Genomic DNA, 15,858 nt, shown 5'->3' on the forward strand with positions numbered 1-15,858 from the left:
TATTATGTGCATGTATGTGCGCACGCGTACATATTACACACACACATGTTAAAATATAATCCCAAACTGGTGCTTTTGTGTGTGTGTGTAGTGTTCTCCCTTTCTGTTTTGTTAAATATGCAGTGACTAGTTATTGAATATATTTTATTTTTAATTAGAAATTTAAGAAGTAATTTTGACATGGCACTTCACAGTACAGTTTTTATCTCTTGATCAACTATTTCCTGTTTTCTTTTTCTGTCACAGGGTGAAAGAATGATGTGATGGAGGTGAATATGGGCCGCTGGTCAGGCTCACGGCTACCTTCGTCATGCCTTGCCCTTCTGATTGTCAAGCTCCTGGCCTCCATTTGCCAGGTAGCTCACGGGACCACCCCGCTTGGCTTTCACTTTACACATTCCACTTACAATGCTACAGTGTATGAGAATTCGGCAGCCAGGACCTATGTCAACAGTCAAACGAGGATGGGCATTACGTTGGCTGACCTTTCATGGGATATCAAGTACAGGATCGTGTCTGGCGATGACGAGGGCTTTTTTAAAGCAGAGGAAGTCATCATTGCTGACTTTTGCTTCCTAAGAATAAGGACTAAAGGTGGGAATTCAGCTATATTGAACAGAGAAATCCAGGACAACTATTTATTGATGGTGAAAGGGTCTGTCAGAGGAGAGGACTTGGAAGCATGGACAAAAGTGAACATCCAGGTTTTGGATATGAATGACTTAAGACCTTTGTTTTCACCAACCACGTATTCTGTCACAATAGCAGAAAGCACTCCTTTAAGGACTAGCATTGCACAGGTGACCGCAACAGATGCGGATATTGGGTCTAATGGTGAATTTTATTATTACTTTAAAAACAAAGTTGATCTCTTCTCAGTTCATCCTACAAGTGGTGTCATCTCCTTAAGTGGCCGGTTAAACTATGACGAGAAAAACAGATACGATCTTGAGATTTTGGCTGTGGACCGTGGGATGAAGCTTTATGGAAACAATGGCGTAAGCAGCACTGCCAAGCTTTATGTTCACATTGAACGTATAAATGAACATGCCCCAACGATAAATGTAGTAACCCATATTCCCTTCCCATCAGACAAGGAGCCTACCTATGCAGTTGTTAACGTTGACGACCTAGATGAAGGAGCCAATGGAGAAATCGAATCTGTTTCTATTGTTGCTGGAGATCCCCTAGAACAGTTCTTTCTGACTAAAGAAGGTAAATGGATGAATGAGTACAAAATCAAAGAAAGAAAGCCTATTGATTGGGACAGCTTCCCGTATGGTTGTAACCTGACTCTCCAAGCAAAGGACAAAGGATCTCCTCAGAAATTTTCTGCTGTCAAACTGGTCCACATTGCTAGTCCCAAGAAAGAAAGTATCCCCATGAATTTTGAAAAGGAAGCATATGATGTTTCGATCAGTGAATTTTCACCTCCTGGTGTGGTGGTTGCAGTAGTTAAGCTGATGCCTGAGCCACAGGGTGTGGAATATAGACTGTCTCCAAGTGAGGAAGCTGAGTATTTTAAAATCAATCCCAACACAGGCCTTATTACTACTGCTCGTCCTTTGAAAATCATTGAGAAGGACCTCTATGAATTAGAAGTATATACAAACAAAGGTGATGACTTGAAAGCACAGGTTACTGTCAGGTTAGAAGACGCCAACGATCACACTCCAGAGTTCCAGCAGCTTTCCTACAGCTCCTTCGTCAATGAAAGTGTCCCTGTGGGATCTAGCGTTTTGGCAGTTTCAGCAGTTGATAAAGATAGGGGAGAAAATGGCTATATAACATACAGCATTGCCAGTCTGAACTCACTACCATTTATAATAAACCAGTTTACAGGTGTCATCAGCACATCTGAAGAACTGGATTTTGAGTCCTCACCAGAAAGCTACAGGTTCATTGTGAGAGCTTCCGACTGGGGTTCTCCCTACCGCCATGAAAGCGAGGTGAATGTCACCATATACATAGGCAATGTCAATGATAACAAACCCCTCTTTGAAAAAGTGGCGTGTCAGGGAGTGATTTCATCTGATTTTCCTGTTGGTGGTCACATCACTGCTGTTTCTGCAATAGACATAGATGAGTTAGAGCTTGTGAAGTACAAAATAATCTCTGGAAATGAACTTGGCATTTTTTATTTAAATCCTGACTCTGGTGTCCTGCAACTAAAAAAATCTCTAATTAATTCTGGCATAAAGAACAGCAACTTTGGCCTTAAGATAACAGCAACTGATGGAGAGAACTTTGCTGATGCTATGTTTGTTAATATTTCGGTAGTCCATGGGAAAGTGTCTTCAAAAACCTTTAGCTGTAGAGAAACTAGAGTTGCTCAAAGGCTAGCAGAAAAATTACTCAAAAAGGCAAAGGCAAATGTGAAGCTGAATTTGGAAGATGGTTTTCTTGATTTTTATTCGGTAAACAGGCAGGCACCACATTTTGACAAATCCTTCCCTACTGATGCAAAGGTTTCAGAGGATCTGCCAGTTGGTGCCACCATCCTGAGGATAAAAGCCTATGATGCAGACTCAGGCTTTAATGGGAGAGTAGTTTATACAATTTCTGATGGTAATGTAGATAGTTGTTTCAACATTGACATGGAGACGGGGGTACTTAATGTTCTTATGCCCTTGGACCGTGAAAAAACAGAGCTCTATCTCCTTAACATTACAATTTATGATTTAGGTAATCCACAGAAATCTGCGTGGAGACTGTTGACTGTCACTGTGGAGGATGCAAATGATAACAAGCCTGTATTTTTACAGGACAGTTACTCAGTTAATATTTTAGAAAGTACAAGTCTTGGTACAGAGATAATCCAAGTAGAAGCCAGAGATAAAGACCTAGGATCCAACGGTGAAGTGACTTACTCAGTACTGACAGACACCCAGCAATTTGCTATCAACAGTTCCACGGGAATGGTGTATGTGGCTGATCAACTAGACCGGGAATCAAAAGCAAACTATACACTGAAGATTGAGGCTAGGGACAAAGCAGAGAGTGGCCATCAGCAGTTTTCCGTTGTGCCTCTGAAGGTTTTTTTGGATGATGTCAATGATTGCTCTCCAGCTTTTATACCATCCAGCTACAACGTGAAGGTCCTTGAGGACCTGCCAGTGGGTACTGTCATAGCTTGGTTGGAAACTCATGATCCAGATCTTGGCTTGGGAGGCCAAGTCCGCTACTCGCTGGTGAATGATTACAATGGGCGATTTGAGATAGACAAAGCGAGCGGCGCCATCCGCCTGAACAAAGAGCTTGATTACGAGAAGCAGCAGTTCTACAACCTGACTGTGCGTGCAAAGGACAAGGGGCGCCCGGTTTCTCTCTCTTCAGTTTCTTTTGTGGAAGTTGAAGTGGTGGATGTTAATGAAAATCTCTATACTCCCTATTTTCCTGACTTTGCTGTCATTGGATCTGTAAAGGAAAACTCCCGCATTGGTACAAGTGTTTTGCAAGTTGTTGCTCGAGACGAGGACTCTGGAAGGGATGGAGAGATCCAGTATTCCATCAGGGATGGCACTGGCCTGGGGAGATTCAGCATAGATGAAGAAACTGGTGAGTTTTGTTTCTAATTTCCTTTTCCTTCCATAGAGGCTTTTGCAGAAGCAAAGCTTAGGCGTAATTATTTTCTACCCTTAACAAGAAGTTCAGTTCTTAACAGGCAAGATAAAATTATAAATAAGGATTTTCCAGGCACAGCAATGACATGATCTAATTACCTGGTTACATTCATCACTCTGTGGGTGTGAAATAATACACGTTCCTTTTCAGCAGCTATTTGATGACTCCATTTAGAAAGCAGTGATAGTTACAGAATGACTTGCTTCCAGTCACTGTATTATCTGTTGATCGTTGCAAATTACTCAGGTCACCTCCACAGAGTCACAACATCCATGACCTTGAATGCGGTGTTAAACCCAATGAAAGGAAATTAGGAGCAAGAAACGAGAATTATTTCATCCTAAAACCTATGTGTGGTCTTGTTCTTATTGTTGGTGGGAGTAATTCTGCATGGGAGTTAGCGGTCTGGAGTGATACACCACCCTGTATAGTAGGCTTTCTTGTAGCATGGTGTTCGTCAGTGTTGGCATGCTTGTGTAAGGGTAGAAATACAGGGAAAGATGCTAAGTGTAAACCAACTGTGCTGGCTTTCCCTTGGTGGTGGTACTATTATGAACATCGATGTTAGAAAACTGTATTAAGAGAGTGAAGATTTTCAAGATTATGAACTTCACTACTGCGCTACCCTATCGGAAAACGTGGAAAATACTAAGAATGAAGGGCTACCTAGTAAAACACTTAGCAAGCTGGCTGTTTAAATGCCTGATAGCTGTTGGGAGTAATGGTGCAGCTGTGGTACTAGAAGTAGTGAGGAAATTAGAAAATATTCATCAACATTTTCAGAAATTATATTAAATATGTTAGGTCTGTGGGTTTACTGTGGTTTAAGCAGACTTTGTATGCCTTTTTCTAAAGCTTTTAATTGAGAATGTGGTATTAAAACATAAGATTAAAATGTATGTTTTGGCAAATTCAAACTGTTTAATCAAATGTCAACTTTCTAAACTGAGCATTATGAAAAACAGACGACATTACAAATGCTGTGGATTGCATCTGAGCATAAGCAGTGAAAAATATTTTTATTCTATTTGTGCTATAGTCTCTCTACTGCAGCTGTGCGCAGATGACACAGTCAAAACCTTGTGTCCAGAAACATCAAACAACTTGAGTGTCAGAAGTTGAGAGGGTGCCTACTCTAATTTCCAGAAACATTAAGAACTCGCATATCTTACAGTGCTAATGGCAGTTGAAGGCATTCAGGCAACATTATTTAGGAAGTTGTATATGAATTTCAATTTTGAGCTTCTGCATTTGAAAATTTTGGCCTATCTTCTCATTGAGTAACATGAACTTCAGCTAAACAGATTATTTATAAAAATAATAAAAAGCTTTTATAAATACATCAACAAAAAGAGAGCCAGGGAGAATCTCCATCCCTTACTGGATGCAGGGGGGAAAGTTGCAACCAATGACGAGGAGAAGGCTGAGATACTGAATGCCTTCTTTGCCCCCATCTTCAATAGTCACACCAGCTATCCCCAGGGTGTTCGACCGCCTGAGCTGGAAGGTAAGGATGGAGAGCAGAACAACCCACCCATAATCCAGGAGGAAGGAGTCGATGATCTGCTTCTGCACCTAGACGTGCATAAGTCTATGGGGCCAGATGGGATTCACCCGAGTACTCAGGGAGCTGGCAGGAGAGCTCACCAAGCCTCTCTCCATCATTTATCAACAATCCTGGTCAACAGGGCAGGTAACAGATGTCTGGAGGGTGGCTAATGTGACGCCCATCTACAAGAAGGGTCGGAAGGACAATCCGGGGAACTACAGGCCTGTCAGCCTGACCTCAGTACCAGGGAAGATCATGGAGAGGATCATCTTGAGTGAGCTCTCACGGCAAGTGCAGGGCAGCCAAGGGATCAGGGCCAGCCAGCATGGGTTTAGGAAAGGGAGGTCCTGCTTAACCAACCTGATCTCTTTCTATGACCACGTGAGCCACCTGCTGGATGCGGGGAAGGCTGTGGACGTTGTCTATCTGGACTTTGGTAAGGCCTTTGACACCGTGCCCCACAGCGTTCTCCTGGAGAAGCTGGTGAATCATGACATAGACAAGTGTACTCTTTGCTGGGTTAAAAACTGGCTGGATGGCCATGCCCAGAGAGTTGCGATTAGTGGGGTGAAATCCTCTTCGCGGCCGGTCACCAGTGGTGTCCCTCAGGGCTCAGTTTTGGGGCCAGTTTTGTTTAATATCTTTATCGATGATCTGGATGAGGGGATTGAGTGCACCCTCAGTAAGTTCGCAGATGATACCAAGCTAGGTGGGAGTGTTGATCTGCTTGAGGGTAGGAAGGCTCTACAGAGGGCCCTGGACAGGCTGGATGGATGGGCCAAAGCCAATTGTATGAGGTTTAATAAGGCCAAGTGCCGGGTCCTGCATTTCGGTCACAACAACCCCAAGCAACGCTACAGGCTTGGGGAGGAGTGGCTGGAGAGCTGCCCCACAGAAAAGGACCTGGGGGTGCTGGTGGACGGCCAGCTCAACATGAGCCAGCAGTGTGCCCAGGTGGCCAAGAAGGCCAACAGCATTCTGGCTTGTATCAGGAATAGTGTGGCCAGCAGGAGCAGGGAAGCGATCATGCCTCTGTACTGGGCACTGGTGAGGCCTCACCTCGAGTGCTGTGTTCAGTTCTGGGCCCCTCTGTACAAGAGGGACCTTGAAGTGCTGGAGTGTGTCCAGAGGAGAGCTACCAGGCTGGTGAGGGGTCTGGAGACCAGGTCATATGAGGAGAGGCTGAGGGAGCTGGGCATGTTTAGTTTGGAGAAGGGGAGGCTGAGGGGAGACCTCATTGCCCTCCACAAGTCCCTGAAAGGAGGTTGGAGAGAGGTGGGTGTTGGCCTCTTCTCCCAGGTGAATAATGACAGGACCAGAGCAAATGGTCTGAAGCTGCGGCAGGGGAGGTTTAGATTAGATAGTAGGAAGAATTACTTTACTGAAAGAGTGGTCAGACACTGGAACAGCCTGCCCAGGGAGGTGGTTGAGTCACCATCCCTAGAGGTATTTAAGTAATGCCTAGATTTGGCACTTCAGGGCATGCTCTAGTGCCAGAGATTGTAGGTTGTCTGGTTGGACTGGATGATCTCAAAGGTCCTTTCCAACCGTGAAGATTCTATGATTCTATGATTCTGTGTGAGGCTGGTCCAAATGCTGCAGTGTTGGTCTGTAACTCTCAGGATTCAACATCTATTGAAATGAAAGGGATTGTTAGGGAGAGTAAGTTAGTGTGTGTTGCTCATTAATAAATTGACAAGGGTTTTTACCCTGTGCCTAAACTAGTAGGGGTGATGGCCTGTAGTAAGTTATGGTCCCCCACTCAGTAAAGCACAAATCATGTTTTGATGTGGATGGGAATTGTAGTCAATATTCCACATTAAACTTGCTTAGTTTCTTTCCAGAGTTGAAATCTAATGGGGGGAGGGGGAAAACACACAAACTGCCCCCAGAACCGTACAAGCTGCAAATACTTGTCTATCTTTCCACAAGTATTTTTGTGAAAATGAACCAACCCTGTCACCTGTGGTGTTTCACTAAACCATTCCAGAAGACAATTCATAATCCAGCATATCAAAAGACTCTTTTGGATTCGTTTTCTATCTGTTTTCCCCAACTGTTAGATACACTTTAAGCCTGCTTGAAACCAACCTGGAGAACACTTGGGTGCATAACTGCAGCCAGGGGATGTGGAGAGCAGGGTTTGAGGGTTCAGAAATTACTTCAAGTCAAGCTGTTGTAACCCGAGTGCTGAATTTGACCTGCTGTGTCAAAGAGGACACAACCTTAATACTCTGCTGTTGAACTGATGGTAACTTAAATGCTGCTGAATGATGAATCAGCTTTCTGGCTGTGGAAAAGAGCTCAAGTCACATATTGAATTAATTTACAAAGAGATAGCTGTTTATTTACTTTCAGTGCAGTTAATTTGTCACTTTTAAACTGACCAACTCTATTGGCTTATGCACCGTCTCTCCTGAAATTTGTGAAGGTAAGCAGGAGCACGAAGTACAGCAAATCAATATTTTTGGCTGCTGCCTTAATGAAAAGAAGACTGCAGTATCCATTATAATCATTAGGATGTAAACTGGGCCAAATTCATCCTGATATGCGAGCAGGCTGGACTCCAAGCAAGCCTGTGCTTTCAGCAAAATTCTGCTCGAGTGCATTATTTTTATTCTTCTGCAATATTCCATCTTAATGGTGTCACCCAGTGTGCTCAGTGAGATGTGCCTGTGCTCCCCAAGGCACGTTGATACTGAGGAGGCGAAACAGTTCAGAGATACCCAAGAAGGAGCTGGTCTGTATGGTGGATCCACACCACAACATGCTGCCGCACGCTTGTTGGCATGGTTGCTTTGTTCTTGTACCACTATAGATGTATACAGGTGCTTTTAGGTGCCTCTAACTCCACCAAACTTGACCTGCCTTGTCATGTTTGGTGGAGTTGTGGGTGCCACAACAGATTCTTCTTCGTTCAGGTCTGAACAGTGGTTTGTGGTCAGTGAGCTCGGGAGTCTTCTCCGTATTGGCTAGTATGGATCTCTGTATGTAGGGTATACGTGCTAATCCTGATGCTGTTGCAGTTTGGTAAGAGATGTGCCGTGGGGTGAGCCTGGGATTTCCTTCCCACAGTGATGCTCTTTGCCTTGTGTCGCAGAGAATCGGGTTTGAGGGTTATCATTGCTGTGTTACAGTGTTTACTGTTAAATACTCTAGTTCATATGTGGTAGTAACCATAAGCATAGCAAGTGTTTGCCAGCTAGAAGTATTTGATGAAGTGAAATTTTACAAGTGTTTGGTCCCACAGCCTTGTGAATCGCTTCCAAATTTGTTTCAGTGGATTTACTTTCCAATACCACAGCGCAGAGCTGGTACAAATTTGTAAATCAATAAAAACTCTCCTGAAGGAGAAGGCGGCAGTTCCTGACTTCCTCCAACTCCATCCCTGGTTTCCCACTAGTACCTTAGCCGGCAGACTAAATTTTGCATGGGTTTATAACTCGACTCATGATTCATAGCTAAAAAGCTGGTTTAAGACATTTCTAGAGGTTAAAAAAAAAAAAAAAGAACAGAACATTTATTTTAATAGTGAACTCTTATTTGTGGATTCTTCCCTCAGTGGAGATTGAGTTTGTCACCAGCCTAGGTGTGGGGTTCAAACTCACTGATTTTCTGTCTTCATTGGCCTATTTATTGACTGGTGGTATAAATATCACAAGCTTGCCATTTAAGATGCACTGAGAGACACTTAATGTGATCTTGCCATTTATGGATTCTCTTTTTTCTTCTGTCTCCTGTTCATAACCACTTTTGTGTGTGTGTTGTGTCCCTTTCATTCTCTTGAACTCCTGAGGTGTAATCTGTATGACGAGATATGGTCATCTACAATCAGAACTAGCCACTGTGGTCACTGCAGGCTTTTCTCATAGTCAACAGAGAGAAATGGGCAATTGACAAACATAATTCATTTTACTCTAAAGTAAAAATATGAAATTAGTTGGATGAATCATGCTCTAAAAATGTGCATTTTTCTCTGAAGTATGAAAGATCCTTGTATGACTAGCTCAGAGGTAGAGGTCTACACTAAAACCTTGCTTGGGTCAGATGTCACCCATCCCTGTTAACCGTAAACCAACTGTAAACAAGAATATATGCTGTCGGGTTCACATGCTAGATTAATAGGTGTAGTCTCCTCTCTACAGGTTTGATGTTTTTTAGCCTATTGGAAATTGTCTTTCCATATGAAACCTGCACAAAAAATTTACCTCTAAAAGTAAGAACTGGAAATAAGGTTCTTAAGAGTATGAGAGATGAGAGTTGTGCAGCTAATGTTGTATGATTTTTCATTTGCTGAGAATACAGTGCTGGACAGGAGCATCCCACCCTCTTTTCCATCTACAGAAAGTCATCAAGATCTGATGCTTTGCCCTTACTTGCGGAAGTAGGTGGTCACCTTCCCCTTGTGCGACTCAGGGGCTATGGAGAGGCTCAAGCCATTTCTTCATCTCTAGTACCGCTTCCCGCCTGGTGTGTTTCTTCATACTCCTTGCCAGTTGCTAATTGCAGTTCCTTAGAAGAGAATGTATTTCCAGCTTATTGCAACACAAAATGAGCAGAGATCTGTTAAAGATTTTTGTGGGATGACAGTGTTCTCTGAGTTTTCATCCCAGTGATAGCTCTAGTAGATGTAACTAGTCTTCTGGAAATGGCCTCTGCCAGAGGGCCTCTACTGCCTTCATAAAATCCTGGATTTTCTCAGCTCTGGTATGTACACCCTCACAGTGCTGATACCACAGCAAAATGGTGTATTTTTGCTTTCTCAGGAGCTGGTGGTGACTCCATCAAATGCATATGGGTTTTTGATACCACCTACCTTGGGTGACTAATTGCCATCTAGCAGTACCTCTTTTCTGGCTGCTCTGGGGACTTGGACAACTAGTGAGACTTCCTGACTTCTCAAAAGGTTGAGTTAGATGAGATCAGTTCTAGCCTAAATGCTGACGTCTTTCATTTTTTAATGATTTGTGGTTCAGCTAAACAGCATTTTTGACTCAAGCTCCACTTTTTAGTCTGGCATGTGTTTCTACTCTGTGCACAGTTGATGTAACAGCCTGGCACTTGAAGAGTTTCTATATTTACCCCTACGCTACCCGTGGATGTACTAGTAATAGCAAATGAACAAAATGAGTTCTAGAGGAGCAGAGAGACTAGACACATTCAGCACCTTCTGCTGCAAGGGCCTTCCATAGGTTTGATCGGAGTTGGTGTGGCAGTGCCCTGGGATGCGAGGAATGACTAACTCCACTGCACAGGTGGGAAAACGGAAGCAATAAGTCTTTTTGTGCTTCTCAGGAAAGCATTGAAACGTCTTCTTAAGTCCCATTGAAATTAAACACGGAGATAAAACAGTGGTATTAATGAAATGCTTAGGGGATCTTTAATGTTCTTGCAAAGCCCATAAGCATGGACTTAAGCAATGCCTTCAAAACTTAATAACCTCATTTCCTGAGGTTATTCAGGAGACTGAGTCCTCTGATTTTCATTGGGACTTTAAATTCAGGCATTAGCTGGCACTAGTTTCCACCCCCGTAGAGGCCCACTGATAAGAACAGGAGCTGGAGATGACCCTGTTAACTTGTTATCTTTAGGTGATTTTTAGCCCTGAAATTCAAATGAATAAGCCAAGCCTGTCTTTCATGGTGCTGAAATCTTAAAGATACTATTAAATGGAGGTGGAGTGCAAATTATTACAGACTCTACGGATTTATTTATAGTGCCAAGGATAGCAGTTGTATCTTCTATTTTGATACCTTTTAAGGTACCTCGTAAGTGGAAATTCCTGACAAACTATGGCTAGAGTCTAAAAAGAAACCAGTCGGTGTTGGAAAACCTTAATCATGTCTTCGAACGATTAATAACGGAAACTAGAAACACCAGATAATATAGTTTACAATAAAACAGACCTGCCTGCACTGTTGTATCTGTCTGGCAGAAGGGAGTAAATTTATTGCTTCAGACTCTTTGCATCTTGTCGCCGTCTTCTAAAATAGTTTTCAGTTATTGTGTAAGCAAGTTGAAGGATACCTTCATTTATTATGATTTGAGTGGTCTGATAAATATTTATGTGGGGCCATTACTAGCATTTCCTTGAAACAAAATCAAGTAAAAATGAAAATGGTTTGTGGCACATGATTTTTTTTTTTCTCCTCACTCGTTTAATTTTATGAAAGCGTGTAGGAGTTAGTGGCTCCTAATTTGAGGCATTAGTATGACGTATGTTCTTCATTTTCCTGGTGAGTGTAGGCAAACTTCATTGCCCAGAGCCAGTATTTTGGAGCCACTTAATTATCCCAGGCTTCTAAAACCAGTTTTCAAAGTAACTTCAGGCCATACAACATGAGAAGCGCCAGTGGGTGTTGGTGGGAGGTGGCTCAGGAAAGGGGGATGCTCGCGGCAGGAGGCACTTGCGGCCACCACTTGGGACTGGAGATTGTTGGTCCTCAGCCTGGCTGCGATGGCTCTCCTGAGCGGCCTCTCTGGGGCGGAGTGTGCCAGACAGATCACAGAGCATGGCCCTGGCCAAAATCTGGTCTGTCATCCTGTATCTGTGTCAGGCACGAATAAAGCATTCCTGGGTGCAGCTATTTCTGTGTATGCAGGACTGCGGTATCGTTGTTCTGTGAGTTATCTCTGGCAGCTTTTAATAGTGCAAGCTTTCCTTCATTTGTGATTTCCAATTTTAGGGAAGTAATTGTTAACATTTTTCTTTTTCTTTAAAATTAGTTGTGGTGGAAAACCAAGTTTTTTTGATAAATTCTTTGTCTGTGTGTTTATAATTTCCCTGTCAGTTGTAGCTGTAAATTAGTAAATGAACAAGGCTTGTCGTGATTTCAGTGGAGTGAATTTGTTTAACTTTTTATTTAATAATATGAACCCTAAAACAATGCATCAGCTTACAAAAATATTTACTTTAAAGGGCCCTTAGGATCATTCTGACATACTTTCAAAGTTTCCTAAGTGAGGCCAGTCGTGCAGAATTGTTCCATTCAAACTGTTCAGCTCTCTTGCCTTTATACCCCATAAAACAGCTCACGATGTACGATTTTTATAGCTAGCTGTAATTTGCATATTTTCCCTTCTTTGGAAAATGCTTAGAGAATCTTTGTTATTATTCAGGATGTTCCTGATGATAGGACACTTCATCTCAGTCTCCAAGTGATTTATTTATTAATAAAGAAATGTGCAGTTTGTATTTGCTCCTAGCTGTCACCTTTATCACCCTAGGGATTTGTTTCCAAGAGTATTTTGTACTATTGTGTCTTCTGTTATTCTCTCCCTTAGCATGTGAGCCCAGAAGTGACCCCCTACGTTATCCTGTGTATCACAGTCCATTAAATTATACACAAATGCTTCTGCAGAAAGGTTATGCCCAAAGAGGCAGCGATGGGACCAAGCCACAAGGAAGTCAGTTAGATGAGACAGGAGGAAAACTGACTTCTAGTGTCTGGTGTTCAATCTGAGCATCTGAGCACCAGCTTTGTCCTGGCATCACGTCAGACCATGATCTGCCTTCCCATGTGAGTAATTCATGGTAGTTCAGAGGAAACTGGAGAAAATTCCATTTTAGCTCTTCCAAGGCACGAATGGAAACCCAGGGGCCTTGAGAAGTGATGTTGTTAATGCAAAACTGCAAGTTTATGAGCATGTGGAGGGCAATACGAGCAGTCCTGTCCTCTTGGGATGTACAGAGGAGGATGTTTCAACAGTGTATGAGATTAAGTAAAAGCCCCTTTGGTATACTGCCTAATCCTTTCCTGGAACAAGTCCAAGAGAGGAATGTCCAGTGACCAGTAAAACTGAGGACACATCCTATTGTCTGACCCTTGCAGCAGGTTGTGTGGCTTTTTTTTTTTTTTTTTTCTTTTTTGGTAGAACTGGACAGAGTTGGTCATGGGGCTGGTTTGGAGCAGAGACAGGCTCTGCAGAGAGGCACCCGGGAGTCCTGATGAACAACAAGTTGACCATAAGCCAGCAAGTTGCCCTTGTGGCCAAGAAGGCCAATGGTCTCCTGGGATGCATTAAAAAGAGTGTGGCCAGCAGGTCGAGGAAGGTCATCCTCCCCCTCTACTCTGCTCCGGTGGGGCCACATCTCAAGCACTGTTTCCACTTCTGGGCTCCCCGGTTCAAGAAGGACAGGGAACTGCTGGAGAGGTTACAGCAAAGGGCTACCAAGATGATTAGGGGACTGGAACACCTCTCATGAAGAAAGGCTGAAGGACTAAAAAGCCTGGCGAAGAGAGGGCTGAGGAGGGGTAGATCTTACCAATGCTTATAAATACTTAAAGGGTGGGTGTCAGGACGATGGGGCCAGTTTTTTTCAGTGGTGCCTGGTGACAGGACGAGGGGCAACAGGCACAAACTGGAACACAGAAAATTCCATCTGAACATGAGGAGAAGCTTCTTTCCTGTGAGGGTGGCAGAGCACTGGCACAGGCTGCCCAGAGAGGTGGTGGAGTCTCTGTCTCTGCAGACATTCCAAACTCGCCTGGATGCGTTCCTGTGCAACCTGCTCTGGGTGACCCTGCTCTGGCAGGGGGTGGGACGGGATGGTCTCCAGAGGTCCCTTCCAACCCCTACCATTCTGTGATTCTGTGTAACACTGGACTATCAAAAAGTCCACGCAGTCTCTTCCCCTGCTTCAGTAGATATGTAGGCTCCAGGATGTGCCTTGGAAGCTGGATTAAAAGGTGCTTTTTATGAAGCTGTTTGCAGTTCAAGGACTGCAAGTAGTGGTGAATCAGGCACTTGCTTGGAAACCTCTTCCAGTCTTTCATTGCTCTCATTGCTAAAAAATTATGTCATATTTTAAGGCTGTTTGGCTAATTTCAGTGTTCAAGTCTTGGAAATTGTTAGGTCTCTGTCAGCAAGGTAAAAAGAAAATACAAAAAAAAGTAATTTGCTGTCAGATCTCTTTCTCTTCATAGGTACATGTTTACCTGAAAATATATGCTGGGAGATGAGCTCCTGTAGCTCATGGAACAGATTCTTTTAATCTGTAGTCTGCTGTTTAATGTAAACATATTTATTACATTTTATACACTTATGGTGTCTTATTAGCATTGAAGTGTTGCCAATAAGAAATAACTGAGAGAAAGCCAAACTGAGTGCATGTGGGGAGGGAGTTTCATTTCAGTTGGTTTGCATTAGGCATTTGTACTAATAAATTTTTGTATTTCTCAGAATTAAGTTGTCCAGTGGCATCAACCTAATCGTTTTGCCTGTGCCTAACAAAAAAAGGATAGATCCATTTAGCTGTGGTTAGGAGTTTGTCACATCTTTCTCTTTCTGGAGGTGTTTTGAGGACAGCTGTGTAGGCTCTGGGCCTCCAGTGTTTTGTAGAGCACGGGGCAGGGAAGCGGGATGGGGAGCTGCATGGTGTTCTCTCTGAGAGAGAGCTGCATGGGGCTCTCACTGGGCCCTGGGCTTCCCTCCCTGGCTTTGTAATTAGGTGAGATGGGGATTAAGTTGGACACGTAACATGGGGCAGCGTTCATCTCTCATGGCTTTGCTCCTCTGGTTAAATGTCTCGCATAAGTTGGACATGAGCGTGTTTCTCAGCTGAGGTGAGGTGAGTCCTACCCCAGGTGGTGAAAGGTGGTCGGATTAGTCCTGCGGTGGTACCTGCCCTCTGCTTGGGCAAGTGTTGCTCCAGTGTACCATGGGAGTGGGAAGTGTGTGAAGATGTATGACTGTGCTTGGTTTCCTCCGTGCTCTCTGCACTGGGGGAACGAGAAAGGAAATGGGGAGTGTGGATCTGTAGAGTTGTGGTAGCCTCCAGCACATCCCCCGTCTAAATGACTAGGAACATCAGAACATGCTGCGGAGCTGACCTGCCCCTCCATTTAGAGGCACATGTTGATTTTTTTGCTCTTTGATGTCTGTACCGTGTCCTGAAGATACTAACCAGATAATATCCCTCGAAGTGTTCAAGGCCAGGCTGGATGGGGCTCTGAGCAGCCTGGTCTAGTGGGAGATGTCCCTGCCCATGGCAGGGGAGTTTGAACTAGATGATCTTTAAGGTCCCTTCCAACTCTAGCAATTCTATGATTCTAAGAGTATCTTTGTACCCAGCTACATCTCAGCTTTGCAGCTGTTTCCCACTGGTGATAGTCTGGTTACCACAACCCCACCCTCGAGAGGGGGCAGCCTGAAGCTGCTTCTCTTAGGTAATGCTGTTCAGTTACTTTGATGATATTTTTGTCTTGGAATTGAGCAAAATGTGCTCACTCTACACATATGAGTGACAGCTCTCTGAGGTGACAAACTGGAGAGATGTGCAGCTCTGGGCCTAAGGAGTTGCTGAGGTTTGGGTCTGGCTCAAGCTAGGTGTCTGCTTTTGCCAGTGAAAAATCAGATTTTAGTTATGAACCCAAGCTCATGGTTATTAACGCAGATGAGTAATCCTACTAGCGACTATAAGGAATGAAATTAAACTTTCCTGCTTTAATTTATGTCAGGACTAATTATGAAGAATGTTTACATTGGCCTGAGAGTAATCTCAATGTATGTCGTCTCAATAGCTCTCTGCTTCCACAGCGTGATGGCTAGATCTGCCCATCTTTCACAATCAAAGCCTTTGGTTTTTCGGTTCCACTAAAATTTGCATAGCAAATTAATTTCTGATTTTAGATCATTGCAGCCCATAAAGAATTATATGCATGATTATTTGGTGATTTTTACTC

At 43.5% G+C, this 15,858-nt stretch overlaps 1 protein-coding gene across 5 annotated transcripts in view; it reads left to right on the top strand.

Annotated features, from left to right (window-relative positions):
* The window catches only part of FAT3 (FAT atypical cadherin 3), a 357,170-nt gene that overhangs the window by 21,461 nt on the left and 319,851 nt on the right, over positions 1-15,858 (top strand). For all 5 annotated transcript variants that reach the window (XM_054187680.1, XM_054187684.1, XM_054187685.1 and 2 more), the window contains exon 2: positions 247-3,558. In XM_054187680.1, coding sequence (XP_054043655.1) covers positions 264-3,558 — 3,295 coding nt within the window. In that variant the 5' untranslated portion in view covers positions 247-263. The remainder of the gene's footprint in view (positions 1-246; positions 3,559-15,858) is intronic.

Source organism: Rissa tridactyla, chromosome 1 (genome assembly GCF_028500815.1).
Source record: "Rissa tridactyla isolate bRisTri1 chromosome 1, bRisTri1.patW.cur.20221130, whole genome shotgun sequence".
NCBI lineage: Eukaryota > Metazoa > Chordata > Aves > Charadriiformes > Laridae > Rissa > Rissa tridactyla.